This window comes from Dipteris shenzhenensis, chromosome 32 (genome assembly GCF_047967505.1).
Source record: "Dipteris shenzhenensis isolate YYH24624 ecotype China chromosome 32, Dip_SZ_1.0, whole genome shotgun sequence".
In the NCBI taxonomy this organism is placed as follows: Eukaryota; Viridiplantae; Streptophyta; class Polypodiopsida; order Gleicheniales; family Dipteridaceae; genus Dipteris; species Dipteris shenzhenensis.
In genome coordinates this window covers 40,062,742-40,086,298 of record NC_141627.1, presented here as the reverse complement: position 1 = coordinate 40,086,298, position 23,557 = coordinate 40,062,742, and the positions used below count along the sequence as shown (strand labels likewise).

At 45.0% G+C, this 23,557-nt stretch overlaps 1 protein-coding gene across 1 annotated transcript in view; it reads left to right on the top strand.

The window, feature by feature from the left end:
• The window catches only part of PDX2 (pyridoxine biosynthesis 2), a 48,981-nt gene that overhangs the window by 20,442 nt on the left and 4,982 nt on the right, over positions 1–23,557 (top strand). The window contains exons 3-5 of the mRNA XM_087370882.1: positions 15,440–15,527; positions 15,646–15,719; positions 22,686–22,853. Of these exons, the coding sequence (XP_087227008.1) occupies positions 15,440–15,527; positions 15,646–15,719; positions 22,686–22,853 (330 nt within the window). The remainder of the gene's footprint in view (positions 1–15,439; positions 15,528–15,645; positions 15,720–22,685; positions 22,854–23,557) is intronic.

Sequence of the window (23,557 nt, the reverse complement as noted above, 5' to 3'; positions counted from 1 at the left end):
TACATGTTGAATCTGTCCAAGAGTTTCTGCACATACTTGGATTGAGACATAACGATGCCACTTTTCTCTTAAGTGAACTGGATCCCCAAATAAAAGTGTAGCAGCCCCAAATCTGACATGTCAAAAGTGGTCTGCAATTCAGCTTTAAAATCTGCAATATTATTCTCATTTGACCCTGTGAGCAGTAAGTCATCTACATAAAGAATGATGACTAAAATATCCCCCCCATCCTTCTTGATGTAGAGGGTGCTCTCAGTTGGACTATTGTGCAGCCCCTTGCTGGTCAGAAAGGCATGAATTTTGGCATACCATGCACGTGGGGCTTGTTTCAGCCCATACAAAGCTTTATTCAGCTTGCATACCTGAAGTGCATTTTCTGAAATTTGAAAGCCCGGAGGTTGTTTGACATAAACCTCTTCCAACAAGTCTCCATTAAGAAAGGCTGTTTTAATGTCCAACTGATGAACATTCCATTCAAAATTTGCAGCCATGGCTATAACTGACCGGATGGTTGTCATTCTGAATGTAGGAGTAAAAGTCTCCTCATAGTCTATGCCCTTTTTCTGAGCATATCCTTTTGCAACCAGCCTTGCCTTGTACCGATCAATGGACCCATCTGGCTTTCTTTTGACTTTGAAAACCCACCGTGTACCTATGGCATGTTTACCTGGTGGCAAATCGACAACTTTCCATGTCTGATTTTTCTGAATAGACTGCAATTCATTGTGCATGGCATTCATCCAATGCACATTATCCTGTGCTTCTTCAAATGTCTCAGGCTCCTCCTCATCAAGAAGAGTATCTGCATAAGCTAATTCTACTGAAAGAGCTCCCCCCCCATGCCTTATTGCACTACGAGTTCTGCCAGGTAATGGAGCATCAATTTTACTCTCCCTGAGAGTTTGTAACAGCCAATTTGGAACTGTTTTTGCTGCATGTATATCTGCAATTTCTTGCTGAACAACCTCTTCCACTGCTTGTGGAGGTGGTAAGACATCCTGTGGCTGAATTGGAGCATGTGGAGGTATCTGGAAATTTTGATTTGCATCAGATATATCAGCAGGGGAACCCAAGGCAATGGGTAGTAATCCCTCAAAGACATCATCGGAAGAAGTAGGCATATCAAATTCAGCTTGAGTGAGAGCTGAATTTTCTGAAAATGTAACATCTCTACTGACAATAATATTGCGTGTGACAGGATTGTAGAGACGGTAGCCCTTGCTCTCTGCACTGCACCCAACAAAAATGCATTTGATTGCCTTATCAGACAACTTATGCCGAAACACAACGGGCACATGAGCATATGTAAGGCATCCAAAAACACGAAAATGATCCACAGAAGGCTTTCTCTCTTTCCAAACTTCATAGGGAGTCTTGGTCTTCAAAGTTTTTGTGGGAGCCCGATTCAAAACATAATTGGCACACATGAGACCTTCAAGCCAAAATTTGTGAGGCAATTTTTTGCTTTTTAGCATGCATCTATCCATCTCCATAAGAGTACGATTTTTCCTCCTTGCTTTGCCATTTTGCTGAGGGGTTAGCCTCACTGTAAGTTGATGTGCAATGCTCTTGTCTTTAAAAAATGCATCAAAATCTGTATACTTGTGCGTAATGTCTGTATCTTGAGTCCTGATTCATTCTCAACCATGGTTGCAAAGTGTTTGAAAACCATAAACACTTCTGATTTGCGTTTCAGCCCATAAACCCAAGCGTAGTTGGAGTAGTCATTTATAAAAGTGACAAAGTAAAGATGACCACCCAATGATGGAGTCCTCATGGGACCACATACATCACTATGAATAAGCTGTAATTTTCGAACAGCTTTTACTGATCCATCCTTCTTGAAAGAAAATATGTGCATTTTACCAAGAATGCACCCTTCACAGGCATGTGGAGGAGGTGTTTCAAGAGGAGGCAATGCATCAACCATAGCATGTTTTTGAAGTGTCATCAAGATGCCATAATGCATGTGTCCATATTTGGCATGCCATAACTCCGCGTTCTGCATAGCAGTAGTAGGAGTGGAAATTGCAAGAGCATGTGCTGGTCTTTTCTCATACACGTCGAGCTGAAAAAGACCACGTAACAAAGTGACAAACAATCTCAAGGCATAGTCATTCTCTCTGTCATGGACTGCACACTTGTCATCTTCAAAAATGACCTGAAATCCAGCTCTGTTAAGAGTGGACACTGAAAGTAGATTTTTTGTGATACCAGGCACATACAAGACATCAAGAATATTGAATGTTGAGCCATCAATGGCTGTAAGTTCAACTTCTCCTGTACCATGAACTGAATAGGAGTAGTTGTTGGCACATGTGACCTTTTTACCAATGGGAGGTGGATGCAGATATGTGAAAAGACACTTCGTGGAAGTGATACGCTTTGAGGCACCGCTATACTGAAAGCTGATGCATCCTTGGAAGAATCATAACTGCATGTCAGAAAAGCATAAGAGTCATCATTACAAGTGGCTGTAATATCCGGAGCAGCCAACTGAGAGTCTGAAATGCAAGACAAGAAGGCATAGTCGTGTTGCACAAAGTTGGCTGTAGCTTGCTCATTGTCAGATGCATGAGGAGCTGGATCTGAAACAGCCATACCGGAGCTGTTTTTCTTTTCTTTTGCAAGCCTCTTCTTGCATTCTCCAATGTAATGACCTGGCGTTTTGCAGTAATGACATATACCCTTCTTCTTGGGCTTACATGCATCACCCTTAGCCTTTTGAGAAGGCTGTCCTGAACCACTGGAAGGCTGATTTGCTGATGTCTTTGCTTGTCCCTTAGGCTTGAATTTAGCACGGCATGTTCACCTGCTCGTGAAGCCATGGTTTTCGTGGTCTGCTCTTCCTGCAACAGAAGTCCTATCAACTCGTGAAAATTGAGAGGATTTGCACCCCCCCCTCAATGACAAATTTAGCGAGGTATGAAAGCTGAGACAAGACTCAGGAAGAGAATTCAGAGTAGTGGTAATCATCTATGAATCAAGAATGATCTCATCAATATTCAGCAATTGCTCTCGTAAATCCTGTAGCTTTGTGAGGTACACTGACATGGAGTCACCCTCTTCCATATGTGTATGAGACAATTCTCTTTTCAAAAAAGACACCCTGGCATCATTTCGAGCTGCATACATGCTCTCCAAAATATCCCATGCTGCCTTTGAGGTCTTACACGACCGGATATGTGGAATGATGAATCTTTTCACTGAAAGAGAAATACACGACAAAGCTAAAGCATCACATGAATCCCATCCCTTTTGTTCTGGAGTAGTAGGTATAGCTGCACCAATAACTTGTCCTGCAGTTGTACCCTGTGCACGACCTCTGCCTCCTCCTTGTTGGGGAGGGGTATTAGGTGCCACATTTGCTGGCCAGATCTCATCCCCATTTACATAGTCCCACAGATTACGGGAAATCAGAATGTTGCGTACCATAAAACTCCAGAGGGAGTAGTTGGTACCATCCAGCTTATCCTCTTGTGAGAGACCACTGAACTGGATATCATTCTGATTTTGCTGGGCCATGTCTGAGAAAGAAAATACAGCAAATGCAAATCTGAATTCCCTTGCTGGGAATGGAGTGCACAATTCCCAAAAAAATACAGCCAAACACACTGGCTGAAAATGCAACTCAAATCTCTGTAATGTCTCTGTCAGAAATCTGCCAGAGCATCCAATCTCTCCCAAAACCTGCCAAAAGTGCTTCAAAACACTTACAGAAAGGCAGTGTGAATTGAAACCTGCAAAATTGCTCTCCCAACACAAAAGCCCCAATTTGTGGCTTGAAATTGCAACCAGAAAGGGGCAGTACAACTGTACAATGCGCCAGCATGTACAACCGTACAACCGTACAACATACCGTCGTACATCTACGCCAGCCCGTACAACCGTATGCCGTACCGTCGTCCGTACAGTTGGTCGTCCGTATAGCAGCAACAGCAAGCAACCGTACAGCCGTACGTTGTACGGATTTCGTACTGATAGTTCCGTACTGTCAGTTTCTGCAGATTTTCTCTTTATAAGCGGACTCTGGAAGGTGTTTCGTGATAGGCATTTGCGCAGAGAGCCATTGTTTGGCTAAGATCTTGCAAGAATTTGGGGCATTTCGTATTTGGGGACAGACTTTGCATTTGTTGCAGAAAATTGCAAAAATTTGGGGCTTTTGCAATCACACTGCAATTTTGCAGTGAAATTTGGGGCTTTTGCAGGCAGAGTGCAATTTGTGCAACATTTGGGGCTTTTCTAGTGCAAATGTACGATTGTACAGACGGCGGGCTGTACGGCGATGTACGGAGTGCTGGAGCTCCGTGAGCTTGTACGGACGTGACGGCAAGAGCTGTACGGTGCAGGAGCTGGTATGGCGGTGCAAGAGCTGAGTCCGTACAGATTGTACGGAGGACTGTACGGACGACAAGTTGTACGGACGAAAGCTGCAAGCAGGTACGGACGGGCAGGGAGCTTTGAGTAGGGAGAGCTTGTGGGCAAAGAGCAGGGAGCAGGGAGCAGGGTCTTGCTGCTCTGATACCAAATGTGAGTGCTAAGGGAGAGAGAGCAAAGTGTGTGAGCAGGAGAGCAAGAGAGTAGGAGAGTGAGAGCTGAAAGCAATAGCTGCAATAGAAGAGTGTGTTACACCTGAAGAGTGGGATAGGTTTTGTCTAAGTGACAAAACCTTATCCTTCACTATCCGTAGTTAGTGAACTAACTGTGGTTAGGGGAAAAACCTCTAAAATGAGGGTGGTCACTGCTAAATTATAACAATAATTCTAACATTCCTTGGGATTGGGGCCCTATGTCATGAGTTTCTGCTTAGTTGCTTTCCAGCACTTGAACCTGTTGAGCGATGTTTGACAAGAGAGCACTCAACTCATGTAGGTTAGGAGGAGGGTCAGGTCCATTGGCTGCCATGATGATAAGATGACTCAATGAAGGAGAGACTCAACAAGAGAAAGCACAGAGTACAGGACCACTGCCTAAGCTCTGACACCAATGTAAACTACTCGGTGCTTTCTATCAATTCAGACAACGGATTTTGCAGAGGCGTTTGAATGAAATGATTGCGAGTTGCCAAACACATATACTTGAACTTAAGAGTTTGCAATTACGCTGGAATTAAGACTTATACAGCTTAAACACGAAGTGACATCATTGGAAATTGCAATATGATTGAGGGGCCAAGACGGCCCCCCCCCCTTATCCAGGCTCACTTTATCCTTGAAAATGGAGATTCAAGACCAAGGTGCAATGCACCTTCCAAACTGATGAACTCAGTGAAAACCTAGGACCTAGATACAAGACTCAAGAGCATATGTGCAAGGTAGACAACAAAAAGGAGGACTCCAAGCTCAGGTTTCAACTCTTGGCTTGCCCAATCCACAAGGAAGAAGCCTGCAACAATCACCACTTACATCCAACATTAGAGGCAAGCACTAGTTTCTAGAAAGATAGTAGAAACAACATGAAATAGTGTTGTAAATGAGATAAACTTGACAATACATGCTCCCTTCGTGACTTGACCCTTTTGTAGATGAAGTCGTTGATGCCTCTGAAGCTACCTTGGGTGAGGAGAGTGTGGAAATGGGGCTGGAATGAGAACAACTTAGAAAAACAGCCTGTAGGCTAGAGAGAGAAAGTCTTTATGGAGTGATAGCTGTAGAGAGAGAGTGTCAATGCTGATCCCAAGGGAGGGGATGTAAGAGAGGAGCTGCTGCTGTTCCAGAGGTGCACAGAAAGGCAGATTTCTGCAAGGGGAATGGGTTGGAACAGTAGAGAGAGAAATTTTGCAGTAGAGAGAGAAAGACTGCAGCAGGAGAGAGAAAGAGGCTGTGGCTGCTCCAAGCTAGGAGAAGGAGAGAGGATGCTGCTGCTGTTCCAGAAGAGCTGAGAGAGGGGCAGATTTTTGGAGAGGAAGGGCTGGAACTGTAGAGAGAGAATGTGCTGCTATAGAGAGAGAAAGTGCTACGGAGGTGAGAGAATGGCCGGGGGAGAAGCTGGCTGCACCCAAGGAGCTGGAGAGGTTCTGCTGCCTCAACCAAAAGGAGAGAGAAGAAAAGTGACGAATTTTTCATGTAGGGAATGAAGGGGAGAGGCCTTTTATAGGCTCAGCCCCCCCCCCAGGCTTAGAGTGGAAGGTGGACACTTGTCCCAGATTTTTGGTGGGCTGCAGTCCCAAAGAGGACAGCCCACAACCTGCCCCAAATCTACCAGATTTGGGGCCAGACACTTGGCCTACATGCCCTGCCACTTGCCATGCATGCTGCCACATGTGTGGGATAGGTGGACTGACCTGCCAGCTCAGATTCCATGTGGCAGTCTGCCACGTGTCAGTTGCCACGTCACTCCCAAAAACCCTAAAATTTCAAAGTTGTCAGAATTCAATTCTGATCACACCCACGGATTCCTAACAGCTTGGACTATCTATTGACGTACTCTAAGGTCATAATTGAGCCGTACTGAGCTCATTTGTTTATCGTCTTATCTTGTATCTCCATTACTCTTGGCATGTTGCCAGGCCCACACCGAAAGCTCAGGGAACATTCTCTTGAATGGTTCCTAGGTCAGTATGCAATCTGTGCGTTTGATTGGTCCCATGTTTGGGTACTCAGGTGGGGTGTGGTTTCCAGATGTGTCACCACAATGTAAATATCCTAAGTCAAAGTACAGTTGACCATTTATTTGATCATAATTAAAGAGTTTTATATGTGTTAATTACGGTCAAAGAGTTATTTTAATGGTCAAAGGATTGACTACGGTCAAAGATACTTGACTCTAGTCAAGTAAACCTGACTGCGGTCAGAGAGTGTTGACTTCGGTCAACAAGACTTGGCATGCGCCAAGAGGGTTAACCCCGGTTAACCAAGATGTGCCAACTCCGGTTGGAGAGACTTGGCTATAATTAAGGCGCCTTGACCCTTAGTCAAAGCTCTTTAATTATAATCAAGAGTGTTGACTCCGGTCAACCAGAGAAAATATATATATATTTATTTGTATATATATTTATTTAGATGTGCACATGTGTTCAGTGGGGACGCCCACCGTGACTAGGATTAGTCCACAGTGTGTTATTTGCATGCAAAGTGCTAACAATTAATGGGTACCATGGTGGTGCGCTTTAATTAATTGTTGCAGGTACTAGGAAGGATTATTTTTCCTAAGCGAAATGGGAGCCTGACAAGCATCCAGGAAGCGGTTCGTGTGACCGAGAGCTTTGAAGACTCCAGAATGGCCCTTAGAGGCTTGTAATAGGTTTTAGTCTAGATTTTAGACAAGTGGCATGTTGCCAATTTGAATGGGGCTTGAAGCTCTTGTAAAAGAAGAATTCTTTTCACGTTGAAGAGAGGGAGACTTACGAGACAGCTTGAAGCTGAACTTCTGTAATAGATTTTCTGAAATGAATAAAGACCTTCGGGGGGGTCCAGCCCGACAAATTGTCCTGGGCCCTAGTGTATGTTCAGAGAGAGAGAGTGAGGGAGAGCCTTTGGAGAGTTAATTTCCGTCGTGGAAATAAAGACAAAGCTGTTTCGTCAGTTTGGGTTGTATAAGCCATAGCTGTTGTATCACCCTTCGTCAATTACGGTTGTATTGGTATCAGAGCGTAGGCTCTTTGTCTTTCTAGGCAGAGATGATCTGAGCAAAAGGGAAGACCCTGCGATGGAGCGATTAAGGAATGGTGCTGCTGTTGAGCGTGTAGGCGAATCTCCAAGAGCAAAAGGGAAGACCCTGCGATGGAGCGGTGAAGGAAAATCGAGGGCGTAGACACAAATAACTACAGACGCAGTCAATGGGATTGATAGAGCCAAATAACGCCATGAGACGATGGCTGGCGATGGGGAGCTCCTGCGTTGGATGATCTTCACGGACAAGTTCTGTGCCCTATGACGAGCTAGCGACAAAAACTATTACGCTGTTAGCAGATCATTATTGTGGCGGAAGGTGCTTCGGAGATCCTCACGCACCGGCGTCTCGTATTCGAGCCAGCGACGCGCGACGCGCGATGACTCCTGCACAGCCAAGGTTTGAAACCTTTGCCTGTTGCTGACGTGGCCAGGGTGCCACCTAGGCAGACACGTGGCAACCAGCAGGGCAGATGACGTGGCACAGGTGTACATGTGGCATGCACAGAGCTGACGTGGCAGACACGTGTGAATGCTGACGTGGCAGCATGTGCAGGCTGATGACGTGGCAGTACACGTGGCATCCAGCTCAGAACTGACGTGGCACTCTGACACGTGGCAGCCAGGCTGGCAGACCTGTGGTTAGTGTGACCTTGTTCAAGCTAACTGCAGTTAGCTGACCCTGGTTAGGGATTTGGTCAGAGGACAGCCTAACCAGACTGGACTGGTGCAGTTAACCAGTTTGCTTCAGTTAGTGGCCAAGTTACAGTCATCTAACCAGACCAGAACAGGACTGATCTGGTTAATGTAACCAGTAGTTACCCATCTGGTTACTGTTCTTTCAAAAAAAAAAAAAAAAAAAAAAGACAGTTGCAGAGACAGTTTTGGCTATCAATTTTCTCCTGCCTGTCAGACTTTTACTGTCAGAAAAGTAGCAGAAAACCAGGGAAAACTAGAGAAAACAGAAATTTGCAGAAAAAGGAGTATGCATGCCTTTGAGCAGTAAAAAGAGGGAAAAACAGATGCCTTTTGAAGCCATCTGCAGCAGCCAGAAAAGGGCAATATAGTTGATAATGCTTTGGAAATTGTGTGGGTATATGCCTTGAACTGACAGCCAGTACTGGCATAGATTGTGAATGCAAAACATCTCTTGTTGAGGTACCTTTTCTGTTGGAAAAGCAAAGGTAGTGTGCATTAGTTACTTGCACAGTGTGAGAAAAATCTGCAGATCTCAGAATATGGATCAATCACCTATCCAGTGGGATTCTCAAGATAGGGATGTCCATCCAAGACAGAGGAATGTGCCACAAACTCAACAAGAATTTGAACAAATGGTACGCACTCGTATACAAGAGCTGGAAAATCTAAAAAGGGATCCGAGGGCTCAGCATTTGTTTCCAGCAGAAGCTATGCCTAATCCAGTATATGACGTGCCAATGCCAGAGGCACACTCTCGTGTACAGTCTGAGAGAGAGAGATCTCATAGATCTCATAGGAGACGGTCCCATAGTAAAAAGAGATCGAGGCGTCATCACCGATCTCCTAGTCCATCACCGTCTACCTCGAGTTCGACTTCTGTGTCTTCTTCTTCCTTATAAGATAAACCATCCAGGAAAAGAAGGAAACACGAGAAGTCTGGGAAGAGAAAGTCTTCCAAAGCGACCAGGGAATTTAAAGAGGGAGGAAAATCTGTTAAGTTTATGACCTACAATGGACAGTATGGTCATACAGACAAAGCATTGCAGTTTATCAGACAGTTTGATGCTGCATTCGGTACTGAGAAATTTTCAGAATCCTCCAAGTTAAGAATGGTCAGCCTACACTTAACAGCAACGGCTAGTGCATGGTGGAGTGCACTGACCACAGATGGATCAGCCCCAAGAAAGTGGAAGGGCTTCAAGAAAGCCTTCTACCAGCAATTCATGCCTAAACAGTTTAGAGACCATGTTCTTCAAGACTGGGACAGTTTGCACATGGATGCAGGAGATACTGTGGATGGGTACAACCAAAAGTTCTGGGATGCCTATTTGCAGGTTGCACTGTTCAAAAAGATCTCCAAAGGTACCCAGATGAGAAAGTACAGAGCAGGTCTCACTCCAAGAATTCAGGCAGTAGTGAATGCTTTGGGGGCAAAGAATATTCAAGATCTTATGCATTCAGCCTCAGTAGCGAGTCTTGTGCCGCTACAAGATCCATCTACAGTGCCATCCTTGCATGCAGGACGTGCTGATAAAAAGAAAACTGATTTTCAAAAATCAGAAAAGAAAGAGTCCCCTAAGGCTGAAAAGAAAGGGTTTCAGCCTCAGAAGCCGAGGGGTACTCAGTTCTCGAAGACCTATAAGGGCAAATCTCTATTTACCCCTGAACAGATAGCGGAATTCCGTAGAGATGGGAAATGCTTCAGGTGCGGTAAAGAGGGGCATGTGGCTGCCCAGTGCCCAGAAAAGCCTTCAACATTGAAGGGAAAAGAGGCAGAGAAGCCACGAGGACCGCAAAAGCCAATGGCGGGGGGAATTCCTGATATACTGGGTCATGCTTTGAACCCAGAAGAACGAGAATTGCTGCTATCATGGGGCAAAGTTAGAGACCAGCAAGCGCTAATTTTATTTGATCTAGGGGCTACTGATAATTTCATATCAGAGGATCTAGCCCTGAGGCTGGGAATAAAGACGGAAGAGCTAGGCAGGGCTTTGGATGCCGATCAAATGTTTTGTGGGAATCCTGTGCCAGTTACTCCCTTGATAGGGAAGCTCCGTCTTCATATTCAGAGTTATGTGGATCAGGAAGACTTCTTCATTTCTCCACTGAAACATTATGATGTAGTTTTGGGGATGCCTTGGTTTCACCGCAAGGCAGTGAAGTTGACTCTTCCTGAAAGAGTGTTGGAATTTGTACATAGGGGGAAAAATCAGCGTTTGATTGCCAGGAATAAAGGGGATACTATCCCCATTGTATCTGATGTTTCGTGCGGTAAAGCAATAAAGTCTGCAATTTCTGCGTACATGGTTTTTGTAAAAGAGAAAGAGAATGTTATGCATGCTGAAATGAATGATGCAGACAAAAATAAGTTCCAGTTTCTTGTAAACTTTAAAGATTGCTTTTCTGATGTTTTGCCAGGGGAGTTACCCCCGGAGAGACCAGAAGATCATCAGATAGAGTTAATGCCTGGTAGTGAGCCACCAAACAGACCCCCTTATAGAGTCAGTGCGACTCAGAGAGAGGAGATTATGGCTCAGGTACAGGACTTGCTATCCAAAGGGTTGATTCAGCCCAGCTCGTCTCCTTTTTGTTCCCCTGTACTGTTAGTACAGAAGAAAGATGGTTCATTCCGTATGTGCGTCGATTATCGCGCACTGAACAAAATGACCATCAAGAATAGATTCCCTATTCCGCGTATTGATGATGTCTTGGATCAGCTAAATGGAGCTTCAGTTTTCAGCAGGATAGACTTAAAGAGTGGCTACCACCAAGTGAGGATACAGCCTCAGGATGTGCACAAGACAGCATTCCGCACTACATTCGGGTTGTATGAATACTTAGTGATGCCTTTTGGATTGACAAATGCTCCAGCCACATTCAATAGAATGATGGATCGCATCTTCCGGAAGTACAGGCATTTTACGGGTACTTTCTTTGATGATATCTTAGTTTTTTCTAAGACAGAGGAAGACCACAGAGAACATCTTGCTATAGTGTTTCAAGAGCTGAGAAATCATCAGCTCTATGCCAACAGCAAGAAAAGTGAATTCTTCCTGGAAGAAATCCACTATCTGGGGCATATAATATCCAAGAATGGGATACAAATGGATCCAGCGAAGATCCGTGCCATTCAGGAATGGCCAGACCTGAAAACTGTGCATGAAGTTCGAAGCTTTTTAGGCTTGTGTTCTTACTACAGAAGGTTTATCAGACATTTTGCTGATATCGCAGCTCCATTACATGACCTCACTAAGAAAAATGCAGCCTTCACATGGGGATTATCACAGAAGAAAGCATTCAATACACTCAAGGAAAAGTTGACTACAGAGCCTATTTTGGTAGTTCCGGATCTGTATCAGTCTTTTGATGTGGATTGCGATGCTTGTGGAGAATGTGTTGGGGCTGCATTGCATCAGAATGGTCATGTAGTAGCCTATGAAAGCAGACGACTTCGGGATGCGGAAAGATATTTAGGAATCTATGAGAAAGAGTTATTGGCTGTAATTCATGCCATCCATACATGGAAACATTATCTTTTGGGTGCAGATTTTACTGTCAAAACAGATCACCAAAGTCTGAAATACTTTTTGACTCAGACCAAGCTTTCAGAGAAGCATATGAAATGGGCAAACATGCTGTCAATGTATCATTTTCAGATTGTCCATACCCCAGGCATTCGGAACAGAGTGGCAGATGCCTTGTCCCGAAGACCCCAGGTCAATAATGTAACTATTGCATATCATCAGGACCTGGAAGGCATGAGGGAACAATATGCTCATGATTCTGATTTTGGTGAAATTTTACAGCAGATGCAAGAAGGACAATCTACCAGTCACTATTCCCTGAAAGATGGGTATTTAATGAAAGATGATTGCCTATGCATCACCCAGGAGATGAGGAAAAAGATTTTGGGGGAATGCCATGCACCTCCCTATGCTGGACACAGAGGAATTATAGCAACAACTCTAGCACTAGAGAGGTATTTCTTTTGGCCAGGAATGCGGAAAGATATACATCAGTTTGTTACTGAATGCCTTACGTGTCAGAAAATGAAGTATGATAGACAGAAGGCACCTGGCCTACTTATGCCTCTTCCTGTGCCTCAGGCACCATGGGAAAATATTACAATGGACTTTATTTTTGATTTGCCGAGATCAAAGTCAGGGAATGATGGGATTTGGACTATCATTGATAGATTCAGCAAGCAAGCTCATTTCATTCCGGTTCGCAAAACCATAAAGGCAGATCATATGGCTAAGCTGTTCATGGCACAGATCTTTAAACATCATGGTATGCCTAAGTCCATTGTTAGTGATCGAGATCCCAGAATGACCAGTCTATTCTGGAGAGCTTTATTTGATAACATGGGGACGAATCTGAATTTTTCTTCTTCTTTCCATCCCCAGACAGATGGTCAAAGTGAAGTAGCAAATTCTACCATTTTGGATATGCTAAAATGCTACGTGGGTGACCAGAGTTCAGACTGGGAAAAGTACCTACCCTTAGTAGAGTTTGCTTACAATAATACAGTACATAGCTCTACAGGGAAAGCCCCTTTTGAAGTCATATATGGGAAGGTGATTTTGCCACCTATATTGAGGACTAAAGATGAAATATTTGCAGCTGATCAGTTTGTAAGAGACCTCCAGACACCTTTCAGCCAAGTCCGGACAGCAATTGAAAGGTCTCAAGAGAAACATAAAAGGGCTGCAGATAAACATAGGAGACAGCTAGATCTCAAGGAAGGGGACTGGATACTTTTGAGGTTTGAAAAAGCTAGGCTCCGCAAGTTTAAAGGCAAACAGAAAGTGTATGCAAAGTTATCTCCCAGATATTATGGCCCTTTCAGGGTTACAGAGAGAATAAATGAGGTTGCATACAGATTAGCATTGCCAGAGCATTGGAGGATTCACAATGCATTCCATGTGAGTCTTCTAAAGAAATTTCAGGGACCAGAGCCTACAGAACCAGTATCAGAAGATCCACCAGAAGTGGATGAGTTGGAGGAAGTCCTTCAGCCAGAGCAAATTGTGTACCATACTGTACGTAAAGGCCCTCAGGGTAAGGAATTTTGCAGGTATCTTGTAAAATTCAAGAATTATACGGCATTAGATGCCAAGTGGATGGACGAAGACATGTTATCCGATCATCCACAGCTTTTGGATGTTTACAAGGAAGCTTTTCAGTTGAGGTCAACTGAATAGAAGCCGAGGGGATGTCACCACAATGTAAATATCCTAAGTCAAAGTACAGTTGACCATTTATTTGATCATAATTAAAGAGTTTTATATGTGTTAATTACGGTCAAAGAGTTATTTTAATGGTCAAAGGATTGACTACGGTCAAAGATACTTGACTCTAGTCAAGTAAACCTGACTGCGGTCAGAGAGTGTTGACTTCGGTCAACAAGACTTGGCATGCGCCAAGAGGGTTAACCCCGGTTAACCAAGATGTGCCAACTCCGGTTGGAGAGACTTGGCTATAATTAAGGCGCCTTGACCCTTAGTCAAAGCTCTTTAATTATAATCAAGAGTGTTGACTCCGGTCAACCAGAGAAAATATATATATATTTATTTGTATATATATTTATTTAGATGTGCACATGTGTTCAGTGGGGACGCCCACCGTGACTAGGATTAGTCCACAGTGTGTTATTTGCATGCAAAGTGCTAACAATTAATGGGTACCATGGTGGTGCGCTTTAATTAATTGTTGCAGGTACTAGGAAGGATTATTTTTCCTAAGCGAAATGGGAGCCTGACAAGCATCCAGGAAGCGGTTCGTGTGACCGAGAGCTTTGAAGACTCCAGAATGGCCCTTAGAGGCTTGTAATAGGTTTTAGTCTAGATTTTAGACAAGTGGCATGTTGCCAATTTGAATGGGGCTTGAAGCTCTTGTAAAAGAAGAATTCTTTTCACGTTGAAGAGAGGGAGACTTACGAGACAGCTTGAAGCTGAACTTCTGTAATAGATTTTCTGAAATGAATAAAGACCTTCGGGGGGGTCCAGCCCGACAAATTGTCCTGGGCCCTAGTGTATGTTCAGAGAGAGAGAGTGAGGGAGAGCCTTTGGAGAGTTAATTTCCGTTGTGGAAATAAAGACAAAGCTGTTTCGTCAGTTTGGGTTGTATAAGCCATAGCTGTTGTATCACCCTTCGTCAATTACGGTTGTAAGATGTCCCTCTCAAAGAGAGGCAATCACTCTTGTGGGTCACTAATGCCCATAACCCCAAGCAAGGGGGTTCACCCTCAAATGCTAGACCTAGTCCTCATTGTCCGTAACTGAACAGTAGGAAAACATTTCATTTCTTAATAAGCATACTATTGAAAAACAAAAAGAAATAGTATCAAGCAAGTGGATACATGTTGAAGCTAGATGATAGGGCCCATTAAAAATGCCACGTCACCATGCTTAGACTTTTAAAACCAAAGTTGTCACGGTCTTGTAGTACATTAAAGTACTTAGAATTTCATGCCCTCGTGATAGTCCCGCGATGGGCAGGAGAGGTTGCAGCCGCGGCAAGGCAAGGTGGCGGGTGCAACAGCGTACGGCGTGACAGGAGCAAAGGTGTACGGCAGGGGAGCAAGACGGGCGTGGTAGGCTGAGGGGTGTGGTGGGGTGGGCTGACGGGTGGCGAGGAGGGCTGAGGGGTGGAGAGAGAGAGAGAGAGAGAGAGAGAGGGAGAGAGTTGTCTTCTCTCATACCTGCCGCTACAATGGAAAAGTGAAAGGTTACAATGCATTTGTCAGAAGTTCACACGTTTGGTGTTATCCCGACCTGCATTCACTTTTATGAATTGATGAAATGTTATTACACTGTATGCTAAAATATATCTCTGTGATCTCAGCACTTACTTTTGACCTAAATAATTACTATTAGATTAATACTTGATATTCACTTGATCTAATCAATTACTATTGGATGAACAGTTTGAAAATTTCTGTTTTTGAATTGGAAAGCATATTTGTTCATCTTGCATCATGGCTCTTATTGGATTTTCGCAAGTGCCCTTTTGTATAGTTTTTCTGGGTGGCCAAGCAAGGAGGTCATCTCCATTTATTAAGAGCTCAGGGGCATTAATGTTCTCTATATCAGGTTTCTGATGACCGATCTAAATGTATTCAATTTCAGATTCCTGCTTTGAAAAACTTTGGAATATCTGGGAAACCAATATGGGGGACTTGTGCTGGTCTCATCTTCTTAGCAGACAACGTTGTTGGTAAGCTAGTGGACGCAAATATTGCAATTTTATCTATCTCATTATGATAAATGGGAGCATCTGGAGGGCTCAACTGAAATCCTGTCTGCATTTGGACGAATGAAAATCGTTTATGCAGGACAAAAGAAAGGGGGACAAGAGCTCCTAGGAGGTCTAGATTGCACTGTACATCGTAATTTTTTTGGTGGCCAGGTGTAAATCCTTCTTACTGAGTATAATCTTTGCTATTCAGTTCTATTCTTGTGCTGATATTTTTAAAAGTCTTAGTAGTGGTGTTTGTACTCTGAACTATTATTTGTCAACCGTAGAGTCTCATTAAAGATTTGCATCAAGGTTAATAGATTGCATGATTGTCTCTGTGGCTGGCTGAGGAAAATTGCTTATACTGCTTCCTTGTCTTCATTAATATCTTTGGAATGTAACTCTGTTGTGAAAGAGGGCCGATGCAATGAGATAATTTTCTGTTTTATCGAATGGATGTCCTCACATGTGGATTTTTGTAAGAGAGGGAAAGGCATTCGGGGAACAGAACTAAACTAGTAGAAGGGAAGAGTAGGAAGGAGAAGGAGGTTGAGGAGAGAGAGAAGTGTCGTATTTTGCCTTGTGTGCCTGCAAGTTTACAGTCATGGCACTCCCATAACAGAGCTTTCTTCAAATCCAAGTCATCTAGGATGTACAAGCGGTTCTCATAAACAGAGAGCAACCCATTTTCTTCATTGTACATCCCCCAAGGGACTACGCCCTGCTTCACATCCTGAAGCAATTTTTGAGATTTCGCATCTCGTTCCATGGCCTCATTGATCCGCTCCATGAGAGACCCTTTTATAATGCTAATCGCCATTAGCTCAACCTTCCTGCTCAACGCATCTGGCATTGCATTCGCCTTGCTTGGCTTATGCTCAATCATAATATCAAACTTTGCCAAGAAGTCTTGCCTCTGTGCTGGTTTTGCAAAGAGTTTTAGTTGAGTTTGGAAGGACTTCAGCGAAATGTTATCAGTTAACACCTTTGTGTGCTTGTCCTGCATGTAGTGTTTCCATTTCCGAATACATTCCACTACTATCAACATTTCTTTCTCATGCGTCGTCTACCGATGCTGTGCTGCATCCAATTTTTGAGACTCATAAGCCACTAGGCGCCCATCCTGCATGAGCATCCCACCCATAAAAAGTTTGATGCATCTGTGTGTAGTTCAAATGGCTTGCCATACTCCGGGAGTTTCAACACAAGGGACAAGATCATGATCTCCCTCATCTCGGCCAATGCCTTATTGCATTCATAATTTCAATCGAACTTCTCCTCCTTTTGTAGTAGATAATTTAGAGGAGCTGTAACTCAACTGTTTTCCTTTATGAATGTTTGATTGAAGTTAGAGAATCCCAAGAAGCTTTGTACTCCACGTACTGTTCTTGATGACTTCCATTCTTTAACTGCCTCAATTTGGATGGGCCCATTTTGATCCCATCTTTTCCCACCACGAACCCCAGGAAATTTATTTCACTGACCCCAAACTCGCACTTCTCACGCTTGGCGAACAGCTTGTGCTCCCGAAGTTTGGTAAACACCTTATGTAGATGTTCTTGATGTTCTTCCATTGTTTGCTGAAAATCAAGATATCATCAATGTAAACAATGACAAAGTCATCTAGGTGCTCCCTGAAAATGTCATTCATCATGGTACAGAACGTGGCCGGAGCATTGGTAAGTCCAAAATACATGACTAACAAATCATAGCTCCCATACCTAGTTCTGAAAGCCGTTTTCTTAACATCTTCATTTGTAATCCTTATCTGGTGGTATCCAGATCTTAGATCGATACGGCTAAAATACTTAGCCCCAGCTAGCTGATCCATCAAGTCATCCAATAGTGGCATTAGATACTTGTTTCTTGATTGTGATTTTGTTGAGAGCTCTATAGTCAACACATAATCTGGAACTTCCATCTTTTTTGTCACGAACAAGACTGGAGCCCCATATGGTGATTTACTTGTTTTGAAGAATTCACTCTAAACTAGCTCATTGAGTTGCCTCTTCAACTCCTTCAGTTGTTCATCGTTCATTCGGTATGGCACCTTTGCTAGTGGCGTGCTACCTAGAATGAACTCAATTCTATAGTTGACAGGCCTCCGCGGTGATATTCCTTTGGGAAGTTCTTTTGGCATCACATCGCCAAATTCCTCCAAGATTATATCCAATCCACTGGATTTCTCTGGGCTCACCCGGATGCATTAAAATGAATGCTACCTTTGCCATGGTTAGCCTCCACCATGCGCATCATCAGTGAGGCGCGCTGCACAAAGGAGGCTCTACTGGCATTCTAGGGGGCACCACGATGTCAGATCACTCTTCGGTTGTAATTCATCTAGAGCAGCCTTGCCTTAAACTATCCCAAAAGGGTGTCCGCATCTTGGATGATCTTCTCCAGGAGACAGAGGTGTAGCAGGCAATAGCGGAGATTCGGAGGTAGCCAAAGGAGGGGCCCAAAGAGGGCTGGGCTTCTTGGGTTTTAGATGCGATCCAGTGGAGCAGCCAGGAGCTTCATTCTCAAGCCCTTAGTCAGAGGCGTGCTCTTTAGGGGCGGGAGATAGCACTTCGTTGCGACCTAGCATCCATAGAGAGACTTAGAGAACAAGATCCAGGCTCCTAGTGGCTCAGGATCCAAGTCTGTGTGGCTCGACTTGCAGGCTATAGAGGTCCGTTGGGCCGAATTCTTGTACCACTCTTCCCAGGGTAGATGGGTGTAGCAGGGGGACAGGATGACCAGGTAGTTCTTCCGGACCACTAGGCCACGGTCAGTAGGGACCCAGCTCCAGCAGTGCGAGGCATGCAGGGACAGGTGCACACGGGCCCTCAGGGGATCCTTGAGCTGATTATGGACTTCTATTGGCAGCTGTTTCAGTCTTAGGAGTCGTCGTCGACATGGCTGCTTCTGGTTTGAGCTTCTTGTCATGCAGGCAATCCCGCGTCTTGTGGCCCTGCACATGACAATGGAAACACCGGTTCTCTTTGGCGGAGGTCGCTCGGGTTGCTGAATCCAAGAAACTGCCATAGCCATTGCTATCCTTTGTCATCCAGTTCTTCTGCTGCCCATTCCCAGATTTCTTCCCACCATCTCCTAGCGTGGTGGAGTCTTGGGACTTCTTGCTGTGGGCTGCCTTTGTGGTCCAGTTCTTCTTCTGCTTGTTCCCAGACTTCTTCCCACCGTCTCCTAGCATGGTGGAGTCTTGGGACTTCTTGCTGTGGGCTGCCTTGGATCCTTGACCCTTACGCATGAGCTCAAAGTACTCAGCAAGCTCGTAAACACTCTCATAATCGTGGCGTGAAACTTTTGACATACCACTGGATATCTATACGGAACCCATGGAGAAACTTACCTAGCTTCTCTTTGTTGCATCTGAATGGACACCTGGGTAAATCTGTTGCCATAATGGTACACCGACTCGGTGTCCCCCGGGTGCATCTCAAAGAATTGACTCTGCAATTTGTCCAGGTATTGTGATGGTAGGAACCGTGTCCTGAAGTCCTTCACTAAATTCTGTCCACCCATAATGCGGTTTCTCGAGGTCTGCATCATAGTGGCCCTTCTATCACTTGTGCCACCATGTGATGCCTCACTCACCTCACAGCTCACACTTGTGTTTGTGAGTGTATTATTCTCTCAATTCAGTCCGAAGTTAGTAGGAGAGAGAGTGAGTAGTCTTTTTCCCTGCTACATTGGTATCAGAACTTCAGTTTTTTCCTAAGATAGTGAGGCTCAGTCAGGAACAACCATCGTTTTATGGTACAGACAAGATCCGGAAAGGACACCATGGATGCTAGTAACAACAATTCCAGTGTGGAGGAAGTGTTAGAGGTCAACATCTCCTGTTGTCACCTAGAGAGAGAGGGCCTTGCTTGTGGGTGTGCCCGTCCAGTGAGTGAGGCTAGTGTAGATGAGTGAGGGCCTGTGTTGTGGGTGTGCCCGCCCCCGGTGAGGGTAGTCTAGGGTAGGCTGGTCACCATGTGTCTGTCCATATTTGGAGCGGGGCAACCTCGTGTAGGACTGCAGGCAGTGGCAACCTGGTCAGGGTTGAGGGGCAGGAGGAGAGGCTCCCGTTAGGGCTGTCCTTGAACCCTTTATAGGGCAGTGTGGAGGCGGGGCAGTCGGCCATGGAGGCGCCCTGAGCAGCCCCTTGGAGGGCTGCTCCCAGGTCCTTTTTATAGGGCAGAGGTGCGTCGGCCTACCCTCTCTTGCTGAGTCAGGGCCATATGGCCTGATGGGTCGGCCATCTAGGGCAGGGGTCGGCTATTTGTCCCCCTGTAGGTCCGTTTTCTAGGGAGATGTTGGGGGCTATTTATAGGCCCCCCTCATCCCTCATTCTTCACTCATATGGTGCCTTGTAGAGCAGCATAGCCATCCCTGTAGAGCAGTTCTAGGGCAGGGTAGTAGAGCAGTTCATCCACTGCTTTGTGCTTCCAATTGGTGAGGTTGTTGAGGTGTCCAGTGGAGCTCTCGAGCAGCCTGTTTGTGCAGAGGTTTTCCCCAGTTATAGCCGGGCTTTTTGTAGAGATCACTTGTAGTTCTCTTGTTCCTTCCTCTCCGTGTGTGAGGTGTGCTCTCTCTCTCTCTCTCTCTCTCTCTCTCTCTCTCTTCTGTTCATTTCCGCTGCACTTCTCACATGGTATTAGAGCCACGGTTGGCTCGAGACCTGAGGAGTGGAGGGAGTGTTGAGCCAGCACACAGAGAGAGGTTTAGGGTGCTGTTCGGAGGTGTCTTTGGGGAGCGTGTGCGAGGAGTGGACTATTAGAGGGTCCAGCAAAGGGGGCCTTTGAAGGGTGTTTTCAGATCAGAGAGGAGGTGTTACCGAGGGACAGAGAGCGAGGTATGAAGGTACATTATTGGGCTGTCAGCCCCTTCATCCGCTTCTCCAGCCCTCTCGTTTCTTCCACCTTCTGTCACTGTCTATCCCATCCACCCTCTTGTTCAATTCAGCTCTCCCCGATATGGTGACTTTGTCCGAGATGGCAAAGAACAAGACTAGAATTCTAGTGTTGCCCACGTTCCCGGTTGACAGGCAGTTGGATGGGCTCAATTATGGCGTATGGCGGGTGATGATGGAGTCTGTGTTATAGTCATACGATCTGGCAGATTTCATATTGATAGGTGTTGCCAGACCAGATCCCCTTGCGAAGGACCTTGGCATCGTAGAGCAAAAGGAGGCCGAGACCCTGTCTCAGCTTTGGGCCCGAGTCAATGCAAGGGTAAGATCGTTCATTTTTCTTAACTGTACTCCTCAGGTGATTAATCGGGTGAAGCATATGACAGTGGCCAAGAGTATATGGGAGCATTGGGTGTCCATGTATAATCGAACCTTTCCCATGAAGAGGGTTTCGCTAGAAGTCCAGATGCGGTTGTTGGATCCCAAGAAGTCTTCCTCGATGCGGGACCACATCAGCAAGTTACAGAAACTTCAGTATGGGGCCTTCTATTCGTCCTTGATCACAAGTGGTAGGATGAATGAGTTGACCTGGGAGGAATTGGTCCCGACGGTGCTTGACTAGGAGGAGCGCTTTGTAGATCGTACCTATAAGAGTCAGCCTGAGGCTTTGGCAGCTTAGCAAAAAGGTAGAAAGCAGTTGACAGCCAAGGAACGAGAAGCACTCAAGGCATCCTGTACATGTAACTAATGTGGCCAGAAAGGTCATTGTTGGCAGTAGTGTCCCCAAAGGAATGTTGATGGGCCCAGTAACCAGTTGACCAACATTGCTACTGCCACGACGACGTATACTCCAGCCTTCTAGTAGCATAGGGATGCCAGCAGCCTCTCCGGTTCCAGATGGAAGATTGCTTGCTTATTTGTGGCAGCGAGACCTGCTGATAGGTGCAACGGGAAGGGAGTTATTTATCGAGGTAGGCTTTCATGCAGGATCTTGAGCCACAAGGAGTTATTCCCACTGACTCAGGTGGTTGTATGCAGCAGTCAGAAAGCCTTTCGGCACGCATGCCTTCAGCTCCATGAGGTGTGGGATGATTGTGAGTAGGCCGCTAGGGAGCGCGAGAGAGCAGCTCAGGAGGAGCTTAGAGGGCGGACAGCTCGGCGGGAGGCAAAGGAAGAATGGGATCGGGATCTCCTCTTTTCTCCACTCCGCCCATAGGGAGACGAGGAAAGGGAGAAGGTTCTGCAGCCCCCGTCAAAGCTTCATTCCCTGTGAAGCTCAATTTTCTTTGGTATGATGGTAAGACCGAACCCCTAGTGTTGTGGTTCAACCAGTTCGAGAGTTATTTCTCAGTTGTGCCTATGAAAGAACTATGCTGTGCTTATGTGTTGTTTTTCTCATTCATTAGTTTTGAGTGTATAAGTATTTTTGGTATACATTGATCATGAGGGTGTGAGGTGCGGAATTGTTTTGGAATTCTTTTTTATCCATGTACGTCATATGCATTAAATCTGTCATCAAATATTTGTTAGCAAGAATAACAGATCCTCACTTGTTCCTCTTGTAAGAAATAAAAGATCTTATTTTTTTCGGAAGGTCTCTTTAAAAAGGAAGGCTCATTGGCGACCCCTGCCTTGTCTTTCCCTCTCCCTCTCCTTCCAACCTGTCCCTCCCCAGCCTTCTTTCTCTTCCCTGTCTCCCCTTTTCTCCTCATCTTTCCATTCCCATAGTGATGTCTGGCCCTTTTTATTTTTGCAGGCCATCTTTTGGTGACCAGTGATTACTAGATCCTAGAGTTCTTCTTACTAGATCCCCATCTTTTCTCAGCAGTTCTTGAGTTTCCAAAACCATGGTAGACATTTTAGTGTGATTAACTTACAAATGTGTCAAATTTGCAAGTTTCTTTCTTGCAATCGTATACATTTGCAAAGGTTATGTATGTGTCTTGGTTGAATTCAATCCACATACTCAAGATTATGTCTATTTGGGTGGTGCTATTTATGAGGTTATGTTGTGTGTGAACACATTCATGCATCTTCACTTCCTTTTGGATTCGGGCTTTATATTCACTATGCTGTTTTGGCAATACCTTGTTTATCACATTTTGTATGGTGTCTTGCAGCTCCATGATATAGAGATTATAGTCCTAGCCGTCTTGTGAGGTGAAGTTCTGTCCTGCAGTGTCCAATGTTGTGGGAATATCTTTTGAGATTTAATTGAATTTTCTTATGTCTTGCTGCAGCTCGATAGTTTTGAAACAGAGCTTCCTGTGCCAGAACTAGCTGCAGCAGAAGGGGGCCCTCCAAGTTTCCGTGCAGTTTTCATACGAGCTCCTGCCATCTTAGAAACAGGACCATCTGTTGAAGTGCTTGCAGATTATACAGTCCCTTCAAATGAACTAGTAGAAAAGGTGTGTTTCATGCACAAGTGCCTACTTTTGTATGAAGGTGTGTGTGTTGCAAACGGTCAAATAATTGGTAGAGCACTGTTTTTTGGTCGATATCATATCTTTTATAGCGTTAGTTTGTTTCATGTCCTTCTAAAGACCGCCCTTCCAATTCTCCCCCCCCAGACATCTACCCCCTGCCCCCCTCTCCGAAGAAAGGCTTGGCAAATGTGTGATCAAGGAGTGGTGGAATCATAACACCAAACTTTCACAAAATCTCTGGTGTACTCTCAAGTGAGGGAAAAATATATATGATTATTATATCCCTTCATGATAGTTTTTGCAATTTCATCCAGGAGGGGTGCACCAAAGGTATTGGAAGTTATTTTTTGAGGTCTCATATACAAGCAACATCAGCAAGAACAAGAAAGCATAGAGATTTCATTTGTTGGATTATGATTACTCTAGTGTGAACACACCCTTGGTGGCACTTTTCCCACTAAGGATGATGTCAAGTCAGCAGCATGCCCCTTATGCCCTAGGCGACACGTGCTACAACGGCCAAGACAAGGGGTCGCAACACCACCGGGCAAGCTAACCTCAGAAACTCGGCCTTAGTTCGGATTCAGGCTGCAACTGGCCTGCATGAAGCCAGAATCGTTCAATTAGGACATTTTCCCTGCTAGGGTTGGTATTAGGATTAGCTTTTTTTGCAGAGGATATAATTC